This window comes from Typopeltis vanoorti, chromosome 13 (genome assembly GCF_054136105.1).
Source record: "Typopeltis vanoorti isolate ZY-2024b chromosome 13, IOZ_Tvanoo_1.0, whole genome shotgun sequence".
Lineage (NCBI taxonomy): Eukaryota > Metazoa > Arthropoda > Arachnida > Uropygi > Thelyphonidae > Typopeltis > Typopeltis vanoorti.
This window is the reverse complement of record NC_143561.1, coordinates 6,612,782-6,630,176: the sequence shown is the minus strand read 5'-3', so window position 1 is coordinate 6,630,176 and position 17,395 is coordinate 6,612,782. Positions and strand designations below refer to the sequence as shown.

Below are 17,395 nucleotides of genomic sequence, written 5' to 3'. Positions count from 1 at the left end.
AATGCATGTGAGGTATCTTCATGACTGGGTTACCTGTCATGAAGATACATGAAAAGCACATCCTTTTGGGTGTGCAGGACCACTACCTAGACCAGTTTCGACCTTTATTGTGGTCCCATCAGTGGGAGCCAGACCCAGAAGGGATATCAAGGATATGAAGTAATGCAGCAAGTCACATATTTTCCAGAGTAATTTAATAATAAGGTGATACACCTTTTCACTACTTGTATATGGGAAATATATGACTTCTGCATTACTTCAACCATGGTATTATCACTTCTGGGTCTGGCTCCCACTGATGAGACCTCAATAAAGGTCAAAACTGTTATGGGTCATCTTTAATTTATAAAGTAAGAGATGTTAAGTGAGGAATAGAAAGCTTAAGTTAAGAAAGTGTCTCATATAGTAAGGGAAAATTTAATATGAGGAGAAAAAAAAATATATTTATGCAACTCATGGTTTATAAACCTATAGTACATTAGGGTGGCTAAGTGTTTTTTGTTTTTTTCATATTTTAATTTTATTTTATATAATTCAGAAACTCTGCTCTAGAGATCAAATATGAAACTTTTTCAAGCCACTTCAACACCTTCAAGCATGGTAATGGTATCACAGTGGACAAAGAAATTAATTATCCACTTAAAGACAATTATAAACATCTAAACCCATGGCAGGACTTGAAACCATGGACTGTTTTATGGAGAATCACACTGACTGATCTTGCTAAATGGAAGAGTTAGCTGGGTGACACAACAAAGCTTAATGATGTTAGGGTATTTCATCCTGATGAAGCAGGTTTTTTCTTTACTACTAAATTTACTTCATAACAGTGGCAACATTTCGCTGATTGAAGAATATCAAGTGAAGTCTAATTGTTGTTAAACAGGTAAAATATAAGTGATTAGCTATCCCCATAGCGCAATTGGAAGAACAATAGAACATTGTGCACTTAGATTAGAAAAGGACTGAGTTTGATTCTTGTCATGACAAGGGGGAATCCTTTTATGTACTTTTTCAATTGAAGGTGAGTTAGCCAATCTCATACAGAGATAGCAGGGTTTTTTCCTCCCAGAAACTCAGGTTTTTCATCCTGCATACAGACAGAGCCGGTCCAAGAGTATCTGATGCCCCTAGGCAAAGAAAATTTAGGTGCCCCTATACATTGTCTCTCTCTATATATTTTGTTATACTCACACAAACACAACTACACAAGTCTTAGCACCCCTAGGCGATTGCCTAGATTTGCCTAACGATAAAACTGGCCCTGCGTACAGACAAATACTGTTGTTGGTGATGATGGGCGGTGGATGACATTGATTGTAGTAGTGTTCGTAGTGGGAGAATTAAGTAGTAGTGGAGAGGATGTGATGTATTTAGTGAAGTAGCGTGCCCACCCTTGGACTTCCTGGAGGTCTCACATAATAATAATTACAACTATGCACACCTGAGAATCCTCTTCACATATCTTCATTTCAAATGTGCTCTAAGCATATAGGATTATTGTTATTTTTTGAAGAAGGGGATCATGGTGTTTTCCCTACCAAAATGCAGTCCTGAGAATTATAAACTTCACTTCAGTAATCTCTAGAATTTCATGAGTTATAGAGTGCCCTCTCTTGACAAGTCCTTGGAGGTGTCACATAATAATAATGATCAGACAATAGCCAGCCATGACATTGCTAGCAAACTCAAAATTAGAAAAGCAGTTTTTTATAGTCAAGTGCAAAAGAACAAAAAGATTTCAAATTATAGTTTGTAATGAACAAGAGAGATGTTTGATGCCTTAGTTGTATGTAAAATTTTCTTCAATTACTAATATCGTTCGTTTCATGCTCTACAAAATGAAATTTGTGCTTTAACAATCATAATAACTCAATTTAAATCGGATCTGTTTACTATTGATTTTGTTAGGGTAAACACGAAGCCGACTTGAACATTACTAGAATTGATGTTAATCATTTATTGGGCTTAAAAAAATACAAACTTATATTAATGGCGAGACGAAAAAATGACTGTCCAAAACGATTAATTAGTTCAAACATGCCGCTTATTATTCCTACTATTATTATTTTAGCTGTAGTCCTAATCCCAGAGCTACATTAATATGAAATATGCAATGCGAGAAATGAAACTAACCTGACTCAAGGTAGCAAAAATAGATGCAAACAAAATGTATAAGCAATCACCGAGCATCTTACTAGGGCTTTTTTTTTCCTCCCTCTTTACATGAGAAAAGAATCTTTAGACTTTGTAAACATAAAATAATATATATGTATATACACACAGCAGGTGTTTATATACAGTACAGCTTATGCCGAATTGAAACTTCTTAAAAGACAATTCGTAATCGAAGTTAAAAAGTAGATATATATTCAAAACGCCATACAGAAACAATAATAGCCAATTCCACGTAATGGCAAATCGCGGAGTCCGCTACATTAAAATTTACTTTCTTTACAGCAGCACGTTCACAAAACCATCAGTTGTTTCCTTCAATAACAGAGTATGAATTTAGTCTTGTATAGAATTCTAAAAATGTGGTGCAGTAAAGAATAATTTACTTGAACTGGAAAACAAATGCTGAATGCAGTTGAAAAAAATATAAATTTTATAAATTTATAAATATAATAATATATTAAATATTTGTTATGTATGATAAATAAATAATATAAAGTTATTCTCGAAAGTATTTTTCGTTTTCTTCTCTTTCACAAAATGTGAAGTGAGGATACATAACAGCTGTACACTTTTAAAATGGCGCCGAGGGCTTCTTTCAACGTCATAATTATTAAATGTCCGTGTTTGATACTTCTTGTAATTCTAGCGAGTGTGACACTGGTGAGTATTATAAGTGATTCCATTGTTTATTTTAAATACGTATATATTGTACTTCTTGTGTTTACGGATATAGAAAGGAATTATCGAGTTGCCATAAAGTTAAGACGACCAAGGTTAAAATAAGGAATTATTCGTGGTACATTTCGGTAAAACCTGAATATTAAATATCTTGTTTTATACAAGAAAGCGAGCTATCGTGATTTATGATCACAAATAAACACATGGGTTAGCCTTCAGCTTACTAATTCTGTTTATATGGATTAGAAAATTAATTACGTGTTGATAAATTAAAATCAATCGTACCTGAATTTATTACCAAGCTTCACTAACTTATAAGATATCTATCAAGATAAATCGATTGCTATATACAACGGATACAAAACTGTACGAAGTAAAATACACGATGCTAGAATAACTACTCAAAATAATTAGAACATTTTTTATGGTACTTGAACAATCAGAGACGCAAAAAACATCTGCCCACATATGGCACTGATATGCTATAAGTCTTGTGATCTTTTATGTGCTGGTCAGAGATATATATACAGTATATGTAAGAAAAAAATAATTAAAAAAAGACTTAAAAATAGAAAATTAGTTGGAATCGATCAGACATGAAACCTTCCCAGAGTCAAAAGATGCATCATGGGATGTTCCCACTGTCGCACAAAGTTTATCAAATTATTAAGCATTCCCACATTCTCAGACAATGCATTTTAGTTACCAACCACACTCTTCTATACAGTTTTCAGGAGTCTTGTTCTACCATTATCTCCTTCCATTCTATGATTAATCTCTTTGGAGGTTTAATGGAATATTATCAGCACTGAGAAAGGATTAAAACTAATTTCAATGCTTGCAACATTTCGTCTCATTCACAGAGAAATCTTCAGGGATTACAAATAACTTTTGTAACAACACACAAATACAATACAATGATAAGTAAAACAAGTGAGTGAAACTAAAGTTCTATCTTGGTGATGTGCCCTCTATGGGTGTTTGCAGGTGGCCTAGGATGTAAAGAGGGACCTCTGATAATTAACGTTTCCCAAATTTTGGGAAGTTTTATGCAACCATTTTTGTTTAAATTAGGTTGATTCCTGAGTTCAGATGCAGATTCAAAAAACAGTCTTTCTTTTTTGAATTTACTGTGGTGGAGCATGGTGTTTTTTTTCCAGGAGATCCTGTGGGTTGCATCCAAAACATGTTCTGCACAGCCAGATTGACCATAATCGTGATTGCAGATGTATGACTTGTGTTCTTCTAGCCGGATGGTTGCTGATCTGCCTGTCTGTCCGAAGTAAGATTGCTTACAGGAACAAGGTACTCTATATACTCCAGCACTGAGAGAGGAAGGAGCTGATTTTTGGTGGAACGGATAAGGATAGTAAGTGTACGGTGAGGCCTAAACGCTGTATGGAGGTTGTTCTTTTTTAACAACCTGGCTATTTTTTCTGATGTGCCATGGATGTAAGGTATGGTGATGGCATTTCTGAAGTCATGGTCACGGAATGTGGAAGGAATTGATTTTTTTTTTAATTCTGTAATCATTGTAGCCATTGTCAAGGAAGGTTTTGTGTATGTGTTTGAGTTTGGTTGAAAGGGCAGATTCACTGGAACAAAGATTGTCAGCTCTATTGGTTAGAGTTTTAATAATGCCATATTGTTGAGAGGGGTGGTGTTGGGAGAGTTTGTGAATGTATCTGCCTGTATGAGTAGGTTTTCTGTATATACAGAGAAAGAAAGGTTACCATTAGGTAGGCGTGTTACTAACGCACCACCTAGATAGGACTTTAGTTTCACTCATTGTTTTACTTATCATTGTATTGTATTTGTGTGTGTTGTTACAAAAGTTATTTGTAATCCCTGAAGATGTCTCTGTGACTGACACGAAATATTGTAATCATTAAAATTAGTTTTAATCCTTTCTCAGGTGCTGATAACATTCCATTAAGCCTCCAACATGAATTCTTCACAGCACTTAAGCCTCAACACATGGATTAATCTCCATCATATTAATCCTGTAACACTCCATTAACTGATGTCTCAGATTTTACATGCCCTATTTAAAATTAAATACATGAAATGAAATACATATTTAGTATTAAACTGCATAAGAAAAATAATGCTTTTATAATAAACAGAAGAATAAGGCAGGAAGATACAATATCTCCCAAACTCTTTACATTTTTCATGAACTGAACTGGAAAAATGGAAGAATTAAAATTGATGTAAAGATTCTAACGGATCTGTGTTTTGCTGATGATATAGCTCCCTTGGCAGAAGACCTAGGAATAAAATTAAGAGAATTAGCTCAGATGGGCTAAAGATGAATTTAAAACAAAACAAAAGTAACGATGAATGACACAAAAAAAAAAGAAAGAAAATTATTTGTTGTTGTTGTTATGTGCCATCCAGTTGTTTTCGACTCTTGTGATCTTGCGAACGAAGGCTCTCCATCCCACTTGGCCTCTTGTCCTTTCTTTCAGCATCTTGGCCTCCTGAAATAGTTAAAACCTTTTATTCCCCCATATATATATATGTACACATATGGATTGCCAAAAATTCATAAACCCAATAACCATCTCCATCCCATAGTAGATGCTACTGACTTCCCTCTTTTAAGTTAGCCAAACAGTTAGCTAAATCCTTAACCCCACTTACAGGTCATTTTTCTTTTTTTATTAATTTTTTTTCAAATCTTTATTCCGAAATTCAGTTTTCGATAATAATGATATCACGATAAGCTTTGATCTCTCTTTTTACCAGTATCCCTCTTTCTGAAACTTAAATTTACTAAAAAATATTTTCTCCCCTGATATCATTGAACTGTTTAATTTTATCATTCATTCTTGCTACTTCACTTGGAAAGATGCTATTTATAAACAGATTGAGGGTACTGCTATGGGCTCTTCCGGAACCTCTAGCCAATTATTATATGCAGCATTTAGAAAAACATACTATTGATACTGATATTCTCAAACTTTCTATCTTATTATGATACATTGATCAGGTGTTCTCTATTTGACCACATGGTTCAGACACATTACTCTTTCCACCACCATCTGAGACAGCACCCCAGAATCCAGTTTACTGTAGAAAAAGAAAATGATAGCCTGCCTTTTCTAATCACTCGTCTTCCCAATCGCGCCCTTTCTTTCTCGGTTTACAGAAAACTTACCCACACAAGTAGATACATACACAAGCTTTCCCATCATCCCCCCCCCCTCCTCTTAACAGTATAATCTTATCAGTGTCCTTGTTAATAGAGCCTCCAATCTCTGTTCTATCAAAGCTGAACTTACATCTGAACTCTCCTTTATTCCAAAAAAATCAGTAAATTAACTGTTTCTCACATCCCTATCAACATGCTGATAGTAATGCTATCATTGTTCTTTATATCTGGGGCACCTCGGAAAAAATAACCAGAATTCTAAAAAGTGCAATTTCTGTGCTGCTTTCAAACCTTATCTGAATCTGTCCATCGTCATCTCCTCTTCCAAGGCTCCTCTCTCTCTCTCGCTCATTCCTGCAACTTATCATATTATGTTCAGACTGGGAGATCTGCCTGGAAGAGCATTAAAAAAATACAGTTTTGGTTATAAATATTGTCAGTCAGGGCTTGCTGACCATGCCGTGGATTCCTTGTATAGGATCAGATTAAAAAAAAAAGTACTAGGGTTTTTCCAGTTATCATTTTGTGCAAATTTGAGTGTTTTTGCAATTTTCATATTGTTTCCCCGATGATGTCTCAGTGATTAAACAGATAATACAGGAGTAATTAAACACATTATTTAATTATTTATATACATACATACATACATCTTCAAGGCCCACCTTTCCTAATTGGGTTGTGGGGGCAACAGCTGCAAGAGGAACCTCCAATGGCCATGATCCCCCACCACCAAGCTCAGGTGTTCTAGTGGGATTTCCAAACGTGTCCACCCAAGGTTTTGGATATAATCTATCCAGTGAGTCCTTGGCCTTCCATGTGGCCTCCCACCCTCTGGCTTGGCAAAGAGGGCCTGCTGAGGGAGCCTCTCTTGTGGCATTCTGACCAGGTGCCCGTACCAACATGACTGTGATCTCTCAACACGGAGAAGCAGCGGTTGAGTATTGAGGGTTTCCTGAATTGCAGCGCTTCTGACTCTGTCGAATTTTGTTAGCCCCTCAACCCCTCGAAGGAACCTCATTTCAGCTGCTTGGATTTGTGCATTCTTTCAGTCATTACCCAACTCTCATGACTATAGTTGAGGATGGGGACATAGACTGTATTGAAAACAGCCAGCTTTGCTTTCTGGCTTAACTCCCGCTTCAATACTACCAAACGGCCAAGCTCCCGCAATATTGAGCTTGCTAAACCAATTCGAGTATCTAGCTCTACGTCCCATTTTCCATCATTCGTGAATATGGACCCAAGGTATTTAAACTTCTCCACTTGCCTCATTGGGACCCCACTTACATGCAGAGTGCACTGGAATGGTTGTCTTGAGACCACAAATGTTTCAGTTTTGGCCATCTTCATTCCAGCGTCTGCACAAACAGCTACAAACCTATCCAGGGTCTGCTGGAGGTTATCTGTGGAAGAACTAAGCAGAACTAGGTCATCTGCAAAGAGCAGACACCCAATGCTACATCTTCCAATTCTGACACACTCACTGCCTCAGCTGCGCCTATCAATCCAGTCCATAAATATTATGAAAAGAAGGGGTGACAGAACACACCCTTGGCAGAGGCCAACGGAGACTGTGAAAGGTTCAGACTTTGTGCTGTTTACCCTGACACAAAACTCTGGGCATTCATACAGGGACTTGATGGCAGCTAATAGTTGGCCATCCACTCCATACTCCTGTACTACTTGCCAAAGCTTATCCCGAGGAACCCAGTCATATGCCTTCTCCAAGTCCACAAAACATGTGTAGACATTCTTGGCATATTCCCAAGATTTCTCAAAGACTTGCCTTAAAGTAAAGATTTGGTCAGTTGTGCTTCTACCAGGACGAAAGCCACATTGTTCTTCCTGGAACTTTGACTCAACTATGCTCCTGTACCGTCTTTCCAAACACTTAGCATACACTTTCCCAGGTAGGCTGTGCAGAGAGATGCTATGATAGTTACTGCAATCCTTCTGGTCTCCCTTCTTAAAGACTGGTATTATTATGCCTGTCTGCCATTGCTTTGGTGCTCGCCCAGATATCCAAGCAGCCTGACACACTCGAGTGAGCCAGAGAACACCATCTCGATTTAAGGCTTTTAGCATTTTGGGCCGAATTTCATCATTGCTAGCAGCCTTGCCCGATTTTAGCGATTTTATTGCTAAATGGACCTCTTCTGCTGTGAGACTAGTCATTTTCCCGATCTGCACCTCTTGGATGTCCACAACTGCTGGGCCACCCGGGTTAAGAAGGCTCTCAAAGTATTCCCTCCATCTGTGGAGGATATCCTTCTTGGTTGTTAAAAGTGCACCATCAGAGGCTTAATTGCCCTTGCTATGCACGATTTCCTCCCTCGAAGGTGGCGGATGGTCTGCCAGAATACTTTGTTTGCATTTGCATAGGATGAGTCTATTCTTTTTCCAAAGGATTCCCAAGCCTTCTGTTTTGCTGTCTTTACTGCCTCAGCAGCAGCTTTCGTGCCTCAGCATACCGCAAACGCATCTCAGGTGACCTGACCCTAAGCCATGTTAGGTAGGACTCCTTTTTTGCCCGGACAGCTTTTTGGACTTCTTGGTTCCACCAAGGTGTCCTTTTCTCACTGCCTGTTGCCACGCCGAGCCGCTTTCTGCCACAGCATGAGAGAACAGAGGCAGTGACAGCTGTTCTGAACAGCTTCCATTCCTCCTCAACATCTGCAGTATGCTTGGGAATCTCTTTGAGCCTGGAGGAAATGTCATCTGCAAAATTCTTCCTCACAGCCTCATTTTCCAGTGTCTCCCATTTCACACGGTAATGCTGCTTATGCCTACCAGTGTTGATGGTAGCATCTGGTTTCTGAAGCCATAGAGTGCACACAACAAGGTGGTGGTCAGTTGACAGTTCTGCCCCTCTTCTCACACAAACATCCAACACTGAGGAAAATAAGTCTGCTGTGGCTATAAAGAAGTCAATCAGAGACCTTCGTTCTAGTGTATCCCTGTACCAGGTATACTTACATACTTCTCGGTGCTGGAAGAAGGTATTCATTATGGACAAGCTGTTAGTACAGCAGAAGTCCAATAATTTCAACCCATTTGCGTTAAGGTCAGGGGCGCCGTTTATCCCAACCACACCCCTCCATGTCTGGTCATCTGTTCCAACACGTGCATTGAAGTCACCCGTTAGCAGGACTGATTCCATGTCTGCCACCCTGTCAAAAGCAGCATCCACTTCCTCTAGGAAGGCAGAGTATTCTGACTCCAGATTAGGTGCATATGCTTGCACCACAGCCAAATCATGGTTTTTCATCTGAAGCCTTAACACACATACCCGTCCCCCCAATGGGATCCACTAGCAACACAGTCTGACAGCTGGGGACTTGTGAGTATCCCCACACCCGCCTGAGCAGACAGTGTCAGGCTCACACCAGAGTAGTAGAGCTTCCACCCCTTATCCAGGTCGACAGTGCCAGAGCTTCTCCTCTTGGTCGAAGAAAGCTCGACTAAGTCTAATTGGTTGAGGAAGCCAAGTGCTACTGGCTAGACTTAGTCAGGCTTTCTTCGACCAAGAGGAGAGACTCTGGCACTGTCGACCTGGATAAGGGGTGGAAGCTCTACTACTCTGGTGTGAGCCCAACAATGTCTGCTCAGGTGGGTGTGGGGATACTCACAAGCCCCCAGCTGTCAGACTGTGTTGCTGAGTGGATCCCATTGGGGGGTATGTGTGTTAAGGCTTCAGATGAAAAACCATGATTTGGCTGTGGTGCAAGCATATGCACCTAATCTGGAGTCAGAATACTCTGCCTTCCCTGTCAGAGAGAAGATGTTCCAGTTGCCTAAAACCATTTTAAAACCATTTCTTTGCGCTGCCCCTAAACACCTCCCCAGACGGGTAGCAGGCCCATTGATGGAGTTTCTTCTAGCAGAGTGCTGAGGAGTGGTGTCTAAGGGAGACTGTAACATATTTTTCGAACAGGTCTCTCTGCCTAAAACCTGAATGCGTCCCTTGGTAACCCGCGCGACGGACGATGCGGTATGAACATTTTTTGATGGCCTGATCATGTTACAGTGTTTGATAATGTCCTGTTAGCACAAGACGAAATGACACAGCAAAATAGGAGATTCCCCTTGAATACTCTAATAGCATTCAGGGGAATCTCCTATTTTGCCATGCCCGTACTCACTAAAGTGAGCCCCTGAGAAAATTTATTGAGATTATTTATATTGCTGTATTTATTCTATTATGCCTTAAAATGAGGTAGAGGAATGAAAAGTACTGTCGTTAGCAAAACTGTCAACAGGATTTGAAATTAAAGAGAGAGAAGGCCATTGATGTAAAAGAGGAAGAACCTGGGCTGAGCACAGAACCAGAACAAGGGGTACTCCAGTATTGATAGAAAAATTCAATGAGAGGAGGCCATCCACCATGGCATGCAATGAGTAATCAGAAAAATATGAAAGAGTTGCTAAGTAGTAAAAAAATAAGAATAACAGAGTAATGATAGTGTCTGTTGATTCAGCATGATAGTCAAGTTCAGGAGGAAGAGGCAATAATTGCTAATGAGACATTGTGTAGGTTGTGCTGTTGGAATGATGTGCAGTTCATGAATATGTGGAGTGAGGTTGATGAACGAAAGAATTTATATAAGGCACATGGTTTGTACTGAATTGATTTAGTGTTGTGAGGCTAGAAGAAGTGGTGCTTAAGGTGGAATTTGATTTTCAAGTGTTTCCATTAGCAGGATCTCAAATTGAGCAGCTGAAAGTCATTGACCACCTAATGACTCCCACTTTCATCCATAAACTGCAGTGAGATTAAAACCTTTACCTGCTGGTTACAAAATGAGATGTTATCTACTTGGCTATTCAGGCTGGTATTTAAATTTAGTTATTTCATTTTGCTTTTGTTGTCATTGAATCCTGGCAATTTACACCACAGGCTGGTATTTAAATTTAGTTATTTCATTTTGCTTTTGTTGTCATTGAATCCTGGCAATTTACACCACTCCATCAAGTTATTTTTAATATTACACAAAACTTTAATTTTTCTAATGATGTATTTCAATTGGTTCTTCTTTATTTACAGAGCTCTGCTTACTATTGTGACCATAATTTGTAAGTATGCCTTGTTCAAATTGTACACTGATTTATTCATATTTTTATGGATAATAGTTGATATTTTATGATACTTTTTTTTCCAGCTGACTTTTTTTAATTGATTATTCACAAGAATAAAGAATAATACATTTTTATTGTCGCAAATATTTGCAATAATAAAAAAATATTATTCTTTATTTTGGGAATACATATCTAATGATCTTTACTACAAGGGATGTCCAGAAAGTAAGTTCAGTTTTTAAATATTTTCTCTGCAGCACTGCAATTGCAATGATGTGCATGCTTGCTGAGTTTGTTGATTCGTTAGCAAGGCATTGGTGCCATTTTCAGACATTCTTGCATTGCATACGCTTCTTGGTGTGTGTTTATAATGCCTTAGAAAATCGAATTGCCTGCTGCATGTAACTGGGGATGAGACTTGGGTGTCGCATGCAACCCCTGAATCCAAACAACAGTCCATGGAGTGGAGGCACACACCTCATCACCAGTCAAGACGAAATTGAAGAAAACAGTTCCCACTCAGAAAATCATGTGCACTGTGTTTTGGGTCAAGGCTCCACAATCAACGTGAGTATGTGCTGCCAAACCCTTAAGCAACTGCGTCGTGCGATCCAGAATAAATGACGAGGCATGCTTACCAGTGTCGTGACGTTGTTCTCTTGATGTTCGAATCCGCCATCTTGTTAAAAGTCACTTTCATAAAATAAAACACAACTAATTGTAAATTGATCACTAATCTAAGGGTAGAGAAATTTCTATTATACTGCGCCACTCTATCCTTAAATAAGTCTATATGAAATAGCAGGATCAATTCAAAGTTAGTTAGCAGTCTTCTCATTCATTCAGGCCGAAGTATTTATTTTCTCTCTCTGGGATTCCCGCTAGATTCGAATTTTTGTGAACGGTGCAGTAAAAAGAATTTCAGGCAAATACAACAGTTAGGTTAACAAATAAAGCATTTAATATAGGTCATATAACACTTACATAAATTTTACTTCTAATTTTAAACAATAGAAATAAGTCAAACATTAAGTCAAGTTAATTACATTAGCACAATCTTCCAAGTCTTCACATGCACCTTCTTAGCTTCTGGTTTATAAAGTTTTTACACTTAAATGAATATAACTGAACATCCAATCTAATTAGTTTTCATACATTTCTCAGTCATGCTACAAGTTCAAAATATTACAGGATCTAATAGCTGAAAATATCTTTCAAACAATTCTTATCTCCAACTCTCAATCACGAAGGGTTTCCACAGTTAAAGTTAATAATACACTATGATAAACCTTACCGGAAATGGTTCCTAGAACATCAATTATGTTGTGAGCAAACTTCTGGAATTTACTTATCACACTTAAAAAAAAAAAAACACATCTACAAAACTTATCTGCAGTTATACTTAAAGCACTATCAATTGCGCTTCAGAATTCTAGGCATCAATTACAGGGTACTTAAACTATCCTTATTACCACTCATAAATTAATTAAAACACTGTGAAGTTCTCTTTAGGGCAAATCAGAAATAAGCTGCAATACTAGACCAGCTGGGTATATTCAGAATTCTTCCTTGAACGTCCAGCTTTTTATTTTATCCGATTGTAGTATTCATTTTCCTTCTATTATTACTGCTGATTTCACTTTCAGCTAACAGTAAAATTCGTTACGTCCTTGCTCACTTATAAAATTTATCCACTTAACTCCAACCCTTAAGAACCTTTTATTTACTTCTACTTCTTTAGTTTATCACCTTACTTCCTTTCACTTCCAAGTTTCTGTCCCAACTCTTTACTTTTCATATATTTTTTTTTTATTCTCTCTTTAGCCCACGCTCTGTTCCACTCGCGCTCGTTTATTTCACGCGTCTCCATGACAACAGACAAACATAAACATTCTCGCTAATGTTAGATAAGGCTATACTACTACATTGAGTTATTACATATCGTTAAGCTTTATACAAAAATAGGAATAATTAGAATATTTGCTTTTCAATAAATGCATAGTTAATATTGCAAATACAAGTTTTTATAATATTGACATAACAATAAATAAAATAGCTTAATAATATTTAATACAAAATCTATTTACCATTAACACATTTCTTTGATTAATTAATTAAATATTTGATATAATTAAGGTAGTTATATGATATCAAATTATAATTTACGTTATTTACATTAAATAATATTTACAAACGCAGCCTTTGTGATGGAAAATTATGTTGGATTCTGAATCAAATCACATTTATTCTATTTTCTACATAATTAGAATCCAACACCAGGGGCATTGTTTTGATTCGTGATAACGCCTGTCCACACATGGCTGCCGTAACACAACAACTTTTTCCCACCTTCAGCTGGGAATAATTCCATCATCCCCCATATAGTCCTGACCTCACGGCAAGTGACTTTCACCTGTTCAAACATCTGAAATCTTTCCTTGGTGGCCAGTGGTTTCAAGATGACGATGAGGTCAAAGAAGCAGTCAATACGTGGTTTGCGTCACAAGCGGTAACCTTCTATGATGAAGGTATACAATTCTTGGTGCCCCATTATAATAAGTGCCTGAACAATGGTGGAAATTATGTAGAAAAGTAGTGAAAGATGTCTATTTTAATTTCCAATAAAGTTTTTTTTCTAAGTATATTTTTGTTTCTCTGACAGCCCATCGGAATTTACTTTCTGGACGTCCCTCATATGCCACAAATGCCATTAAAAACTTGACTTTTTTTTATATTTTGATTCAAAAAGGACTAGGCATATAATTATTCGAAAACAGCTATAAAATGATTATCTGATGTTTGGAAAACTATAATAATCATTTGTTCCATGGTCCAAATGAATAATTTTCTTTACATTCCTCGCAACCTCATGTCAAGGTATTGGAGAGAGCTAGAATACAAAAAAAGGGTTGACACCAGCAGTTTTCTCTGTGCTTGTCAGCATGAGTTTGTTAAAGAGAGGTGGTGTTTCACCAACTTATGTACTATAACAAGGTGACAAATGTATTTGACAAAGGAGATGCATATACAGTAGAATACTGATTTTTGCAAAGGCTTTTGATAGATTGCCACATTACATGCTGGTAACTAAACTGGATCAGATCGGATTGGATGGTAGATTAGTGAGTTAGATAGGTAACTGCCTCATGGATAGGTATCAGCAAGTTGTGTATAGGGGGATTTGGTATCCTGGAAGAGGAAAACTGACTAGTGCTGTGCTGTAGGACTCTGTTCTGGGAACATTGTTATTTAATTTGTATATTAGTGATATTTGGATGGGTTTAACTGGTGATATACAACTGTTTGCAGATGATGTAAAACTGGAAAGTGATGAGGAATCAAGTAGATATTGTGGCCTTACAAGAGGACTTTAATAGATTGTATGAGTGAGTAGTAGTATGGAACAGTCAGTTCAATGTTGCAAAGTATAAGGTTCTGAAATTTGGTAGGCAACAATTGGATGCAAAGTATGCACTTGGTAGGAAAATTTTGGAGGATGTTGAAGAGACAACATACCTTGGAGTGGTACGCTTCAATTTTCTTGATGGTTGTTGCCTTCAATGTTCATGTTTCAACTTCATAGAGCAGAATGAACCAGATGTAGCATTCGGCATCTGACTTCTATATATAGATCTTTATTGCAGAATAATGTTCTCATTTTCATGAAGGACTGCTGTGCAACTTCAATCCCTGTCTTTATATCTATTTCAGAATCCCACTTTTCATTAAGCCAGCAACCAAGATATTTATACCTTGACACTTGATTGATATTTTCCCCATTGAGTGTCATGTTCATCGATGAGGTTGGATGTTTGCTGATGATCATGCATTTCATCTTGTTGATGTTTATATTTATTCCCATTCTTTGGCTTTCTATATATACTCTGTCAGTGAGTTTTTGGAGATCCATGATGTTATCTGTAATTAGCACAGTGTCATCTGCATATTGTAAGTTGTTAACAATCTTTCTATTTATTGTGATTCCCTCTGGACATTCTTCCAATGTCTTTTTAAAGATTACCTTTGAGTATATATTGAACAAGAGTGGTGAGAGCATGCATCCTTGTCTCACTCCTCTTTTGTTGTTAATATCACTGGTGGTAATGTAGTCTAATTGAATGGTAGCTGATTGATTCCAATACAGATTTCTTATTAGTCTTATGTCTTTTTCCTCTAGCCCTATTTGTCGAAGGACTTCTATTAAGTTAGTGTGTCTGACTTTGTTGAATAGACATCAGGAAATAATTTATGTTGAATGGACATCAGGAAGTTGTCCAGGCAAAGGCATGTGACTGCAGCACACCAACAGTCACAGGCGAAGGCATGTGACTGTTGGTGTGCTGCAGGTCTCTGTACTCAGACCACTGCCATTTAACTTGTACATTAATGATATAGGAAATGATCCAAGGGAAATATTCAGTTATGTGCTGATAATGTAAAACTAGGTATAGTAGTAGTTAATAAGGATAACGTGATGGCCTTGCAGGAAGACTTTTGTAGACCAACAATATGGCAAAGAAGAACAGTTGTCAGTGCAAGAAATTACAGAGTATAGGAATTTGGGGTGCTAGTGGACTCTGGGTTAAAATTCAAAGGTCACATTACAAAAGTGATTAAAATGTCTCATAAGATTACCTGGTTATTGAAGAACATAGTAACAAACAGAAATAAGGGGGGGGTCATCATACTTCTTTATAAGGAAGCCATTGATACAGCTCCACTCCATTGGACTACTATTATGCACAGATCTATCATCTGGATTCCTTGGAGATGTAGGAGGTAGAAAGGATTCAGAGATGAGTGTCCAAGATGGTGGCATCTATGGAATGAGGATAGATTGAAGACTGGTAGGTTACAGAATTTGGCTAATAGGAGGAAAAGGTGGGGATGTGATAATGACATGTAGGTTACTTAAAAGTTTTTATAGGATTGATACAGATGAAAATTTTTGGTACGTGACTAGTGTGAGGAAAACTAGAGGTCATCCTTGGAAATTAAGAAAGAATTTAGTTAGCAAGAGTGAGGACTATTTTTTTTTGCTTGGAGAGTAGTGAATGAGGTGGAATTGGTAGTCATTGAGTTGTAGGTGCTGCATCGGTGAGTTGTATATAATAATATATACAGTATATATAACAACAGTATAATAATGATTAAAGATACCAAGAAATTATATACTTGGTTTAATCCTTTATCCAAGTGTAAGCAAACAAGTTTGCACCTGAACTATTCTCAAGACTGGGGCAACTCGTATAAAGAAGGTAATGACTTCACATATGGGATACAAAGGCAAGTGATGTGAAGTCATAAGCTTCTTTATACGAGTTGCCCCAGTCCTGAAAATAGTTCAGGTGCAAACTTGTTTGCTTACATTTGGATAAAGGATTAAACCAAGTATATAATTTCTTGGTATCTTTAATTTATATTGTAACGAAGTGGAAAAACTTCCAATATAATAACGATAATAATGATATTTGTTCACCAATTAGCAATTGGTGAACAAATAAATAAAATCCAAATGTTTGCGAGTGTTTGTACTGTTAAACCTGTCTAAATGTTTATAATATGAAATATAACATAATACAAGATAACAAATCCAGTTATTAATTTTTTTAAGGATTTTAGTTTTTGCCACCTACATGTAAACTTGCTGCTCCTAGGCATTGCCGTATTTGCTTATTAAGTTATGATGGCTCTGGATATTCTAATTCATCCATCCACTTTGCTAGGTTATTCCACTTTCCTTAAAAGTCCTCCACATCAGCTTCCGCTAATCATCTTCATTAACTTTGCATCCTCTGCTAACAACTGAATCTTCAACCTAAATAAATCCAGTATTATTGATATACAAGATGAACAACAACAGCAGCCCTTCTCTTACAGACTGCTCCTTAATGAAAAATTTTGATATCAGTTAGCTTGGATATCTCAATTTCTAGAAACTATACTGTATGCATATGCATTCTTTATCACCTGCTATTGTTACCTTATTATAAAATATATTTAAATCACTAAAACAGTAAGAAATCAAGAAATTCCCTTAACAGAATGCAAGATTTTTAGTTAGTTCTTAAGGTGATATTGATTTCTTCAAATGATCTTGAGCTCTTAAGAATTGAATTTTTAAGAAAAATAAGTGTATATGGCAAGATCAGAACTGAGCCCACATGCATTTATGACATCAATCCAGAACTTGTCTTACTAAAAATCAGTTGGAAGAATTAGAAATATTGTTGTTATTATTCAGGCTCCTGCAGGGAGTTAAGAGCTCATCAGTGAGTTTTGACTTCTTGTTTTCAGTTCTCCTCT

The 17,395-nt window shown here is 37.2% G+C and overlaps 2 protein-coding genes across 4 annotated transcripts in view; one reads left to right on the top strand and one right to left on the bottom strand.

Moving 5' to 3' along the window:
* Positions 1–2,471, bottom strand: part of LOC150099909 (uncharacterized) — a 101,328-nt gene extending 98,857 nt beyond the window's left edge. For all 3 annotated transcript variants that reach the window (XM_090402532.1, XM_090402531.1, XM_090402530.1), the window contains exon 1: positions 2,137–2,471. In XM_090402532.1, coding sequence (XP_090258658.1) covers positions 2,137–2,193 — 57 coding nt within the window. In that variant the 5' untranslated portion in view covers positions 2,194–2,471. The remainder of the gene's footprint in view (positions 1–2,136) is intronic.
* A 271-nt stretch (positions 2,472–2,742) lies between these two features.
* The window catches only part of LOC150099908 (uncharacterized), a 156,672-nt gene continuing 142,019 nt past the window's right edge, over positions 2,743–17,395 (top strand). Inside the window, exons 1-2 of the mRNA XM_090402519.1 lie at positions 2,743–2,838; positions 11,058–11,086. Of these exons, the coding sequence (XP_090258645.1) occupies positions 2,755–2,838; positions 11,058–11,086 (113 nt within the window). The 5' untranslated portion in view covers positions 2,743–2,754. The remainder of the gene's footprint in view (positions 2,839–11,057; positions 11,087–17,395) is intronic.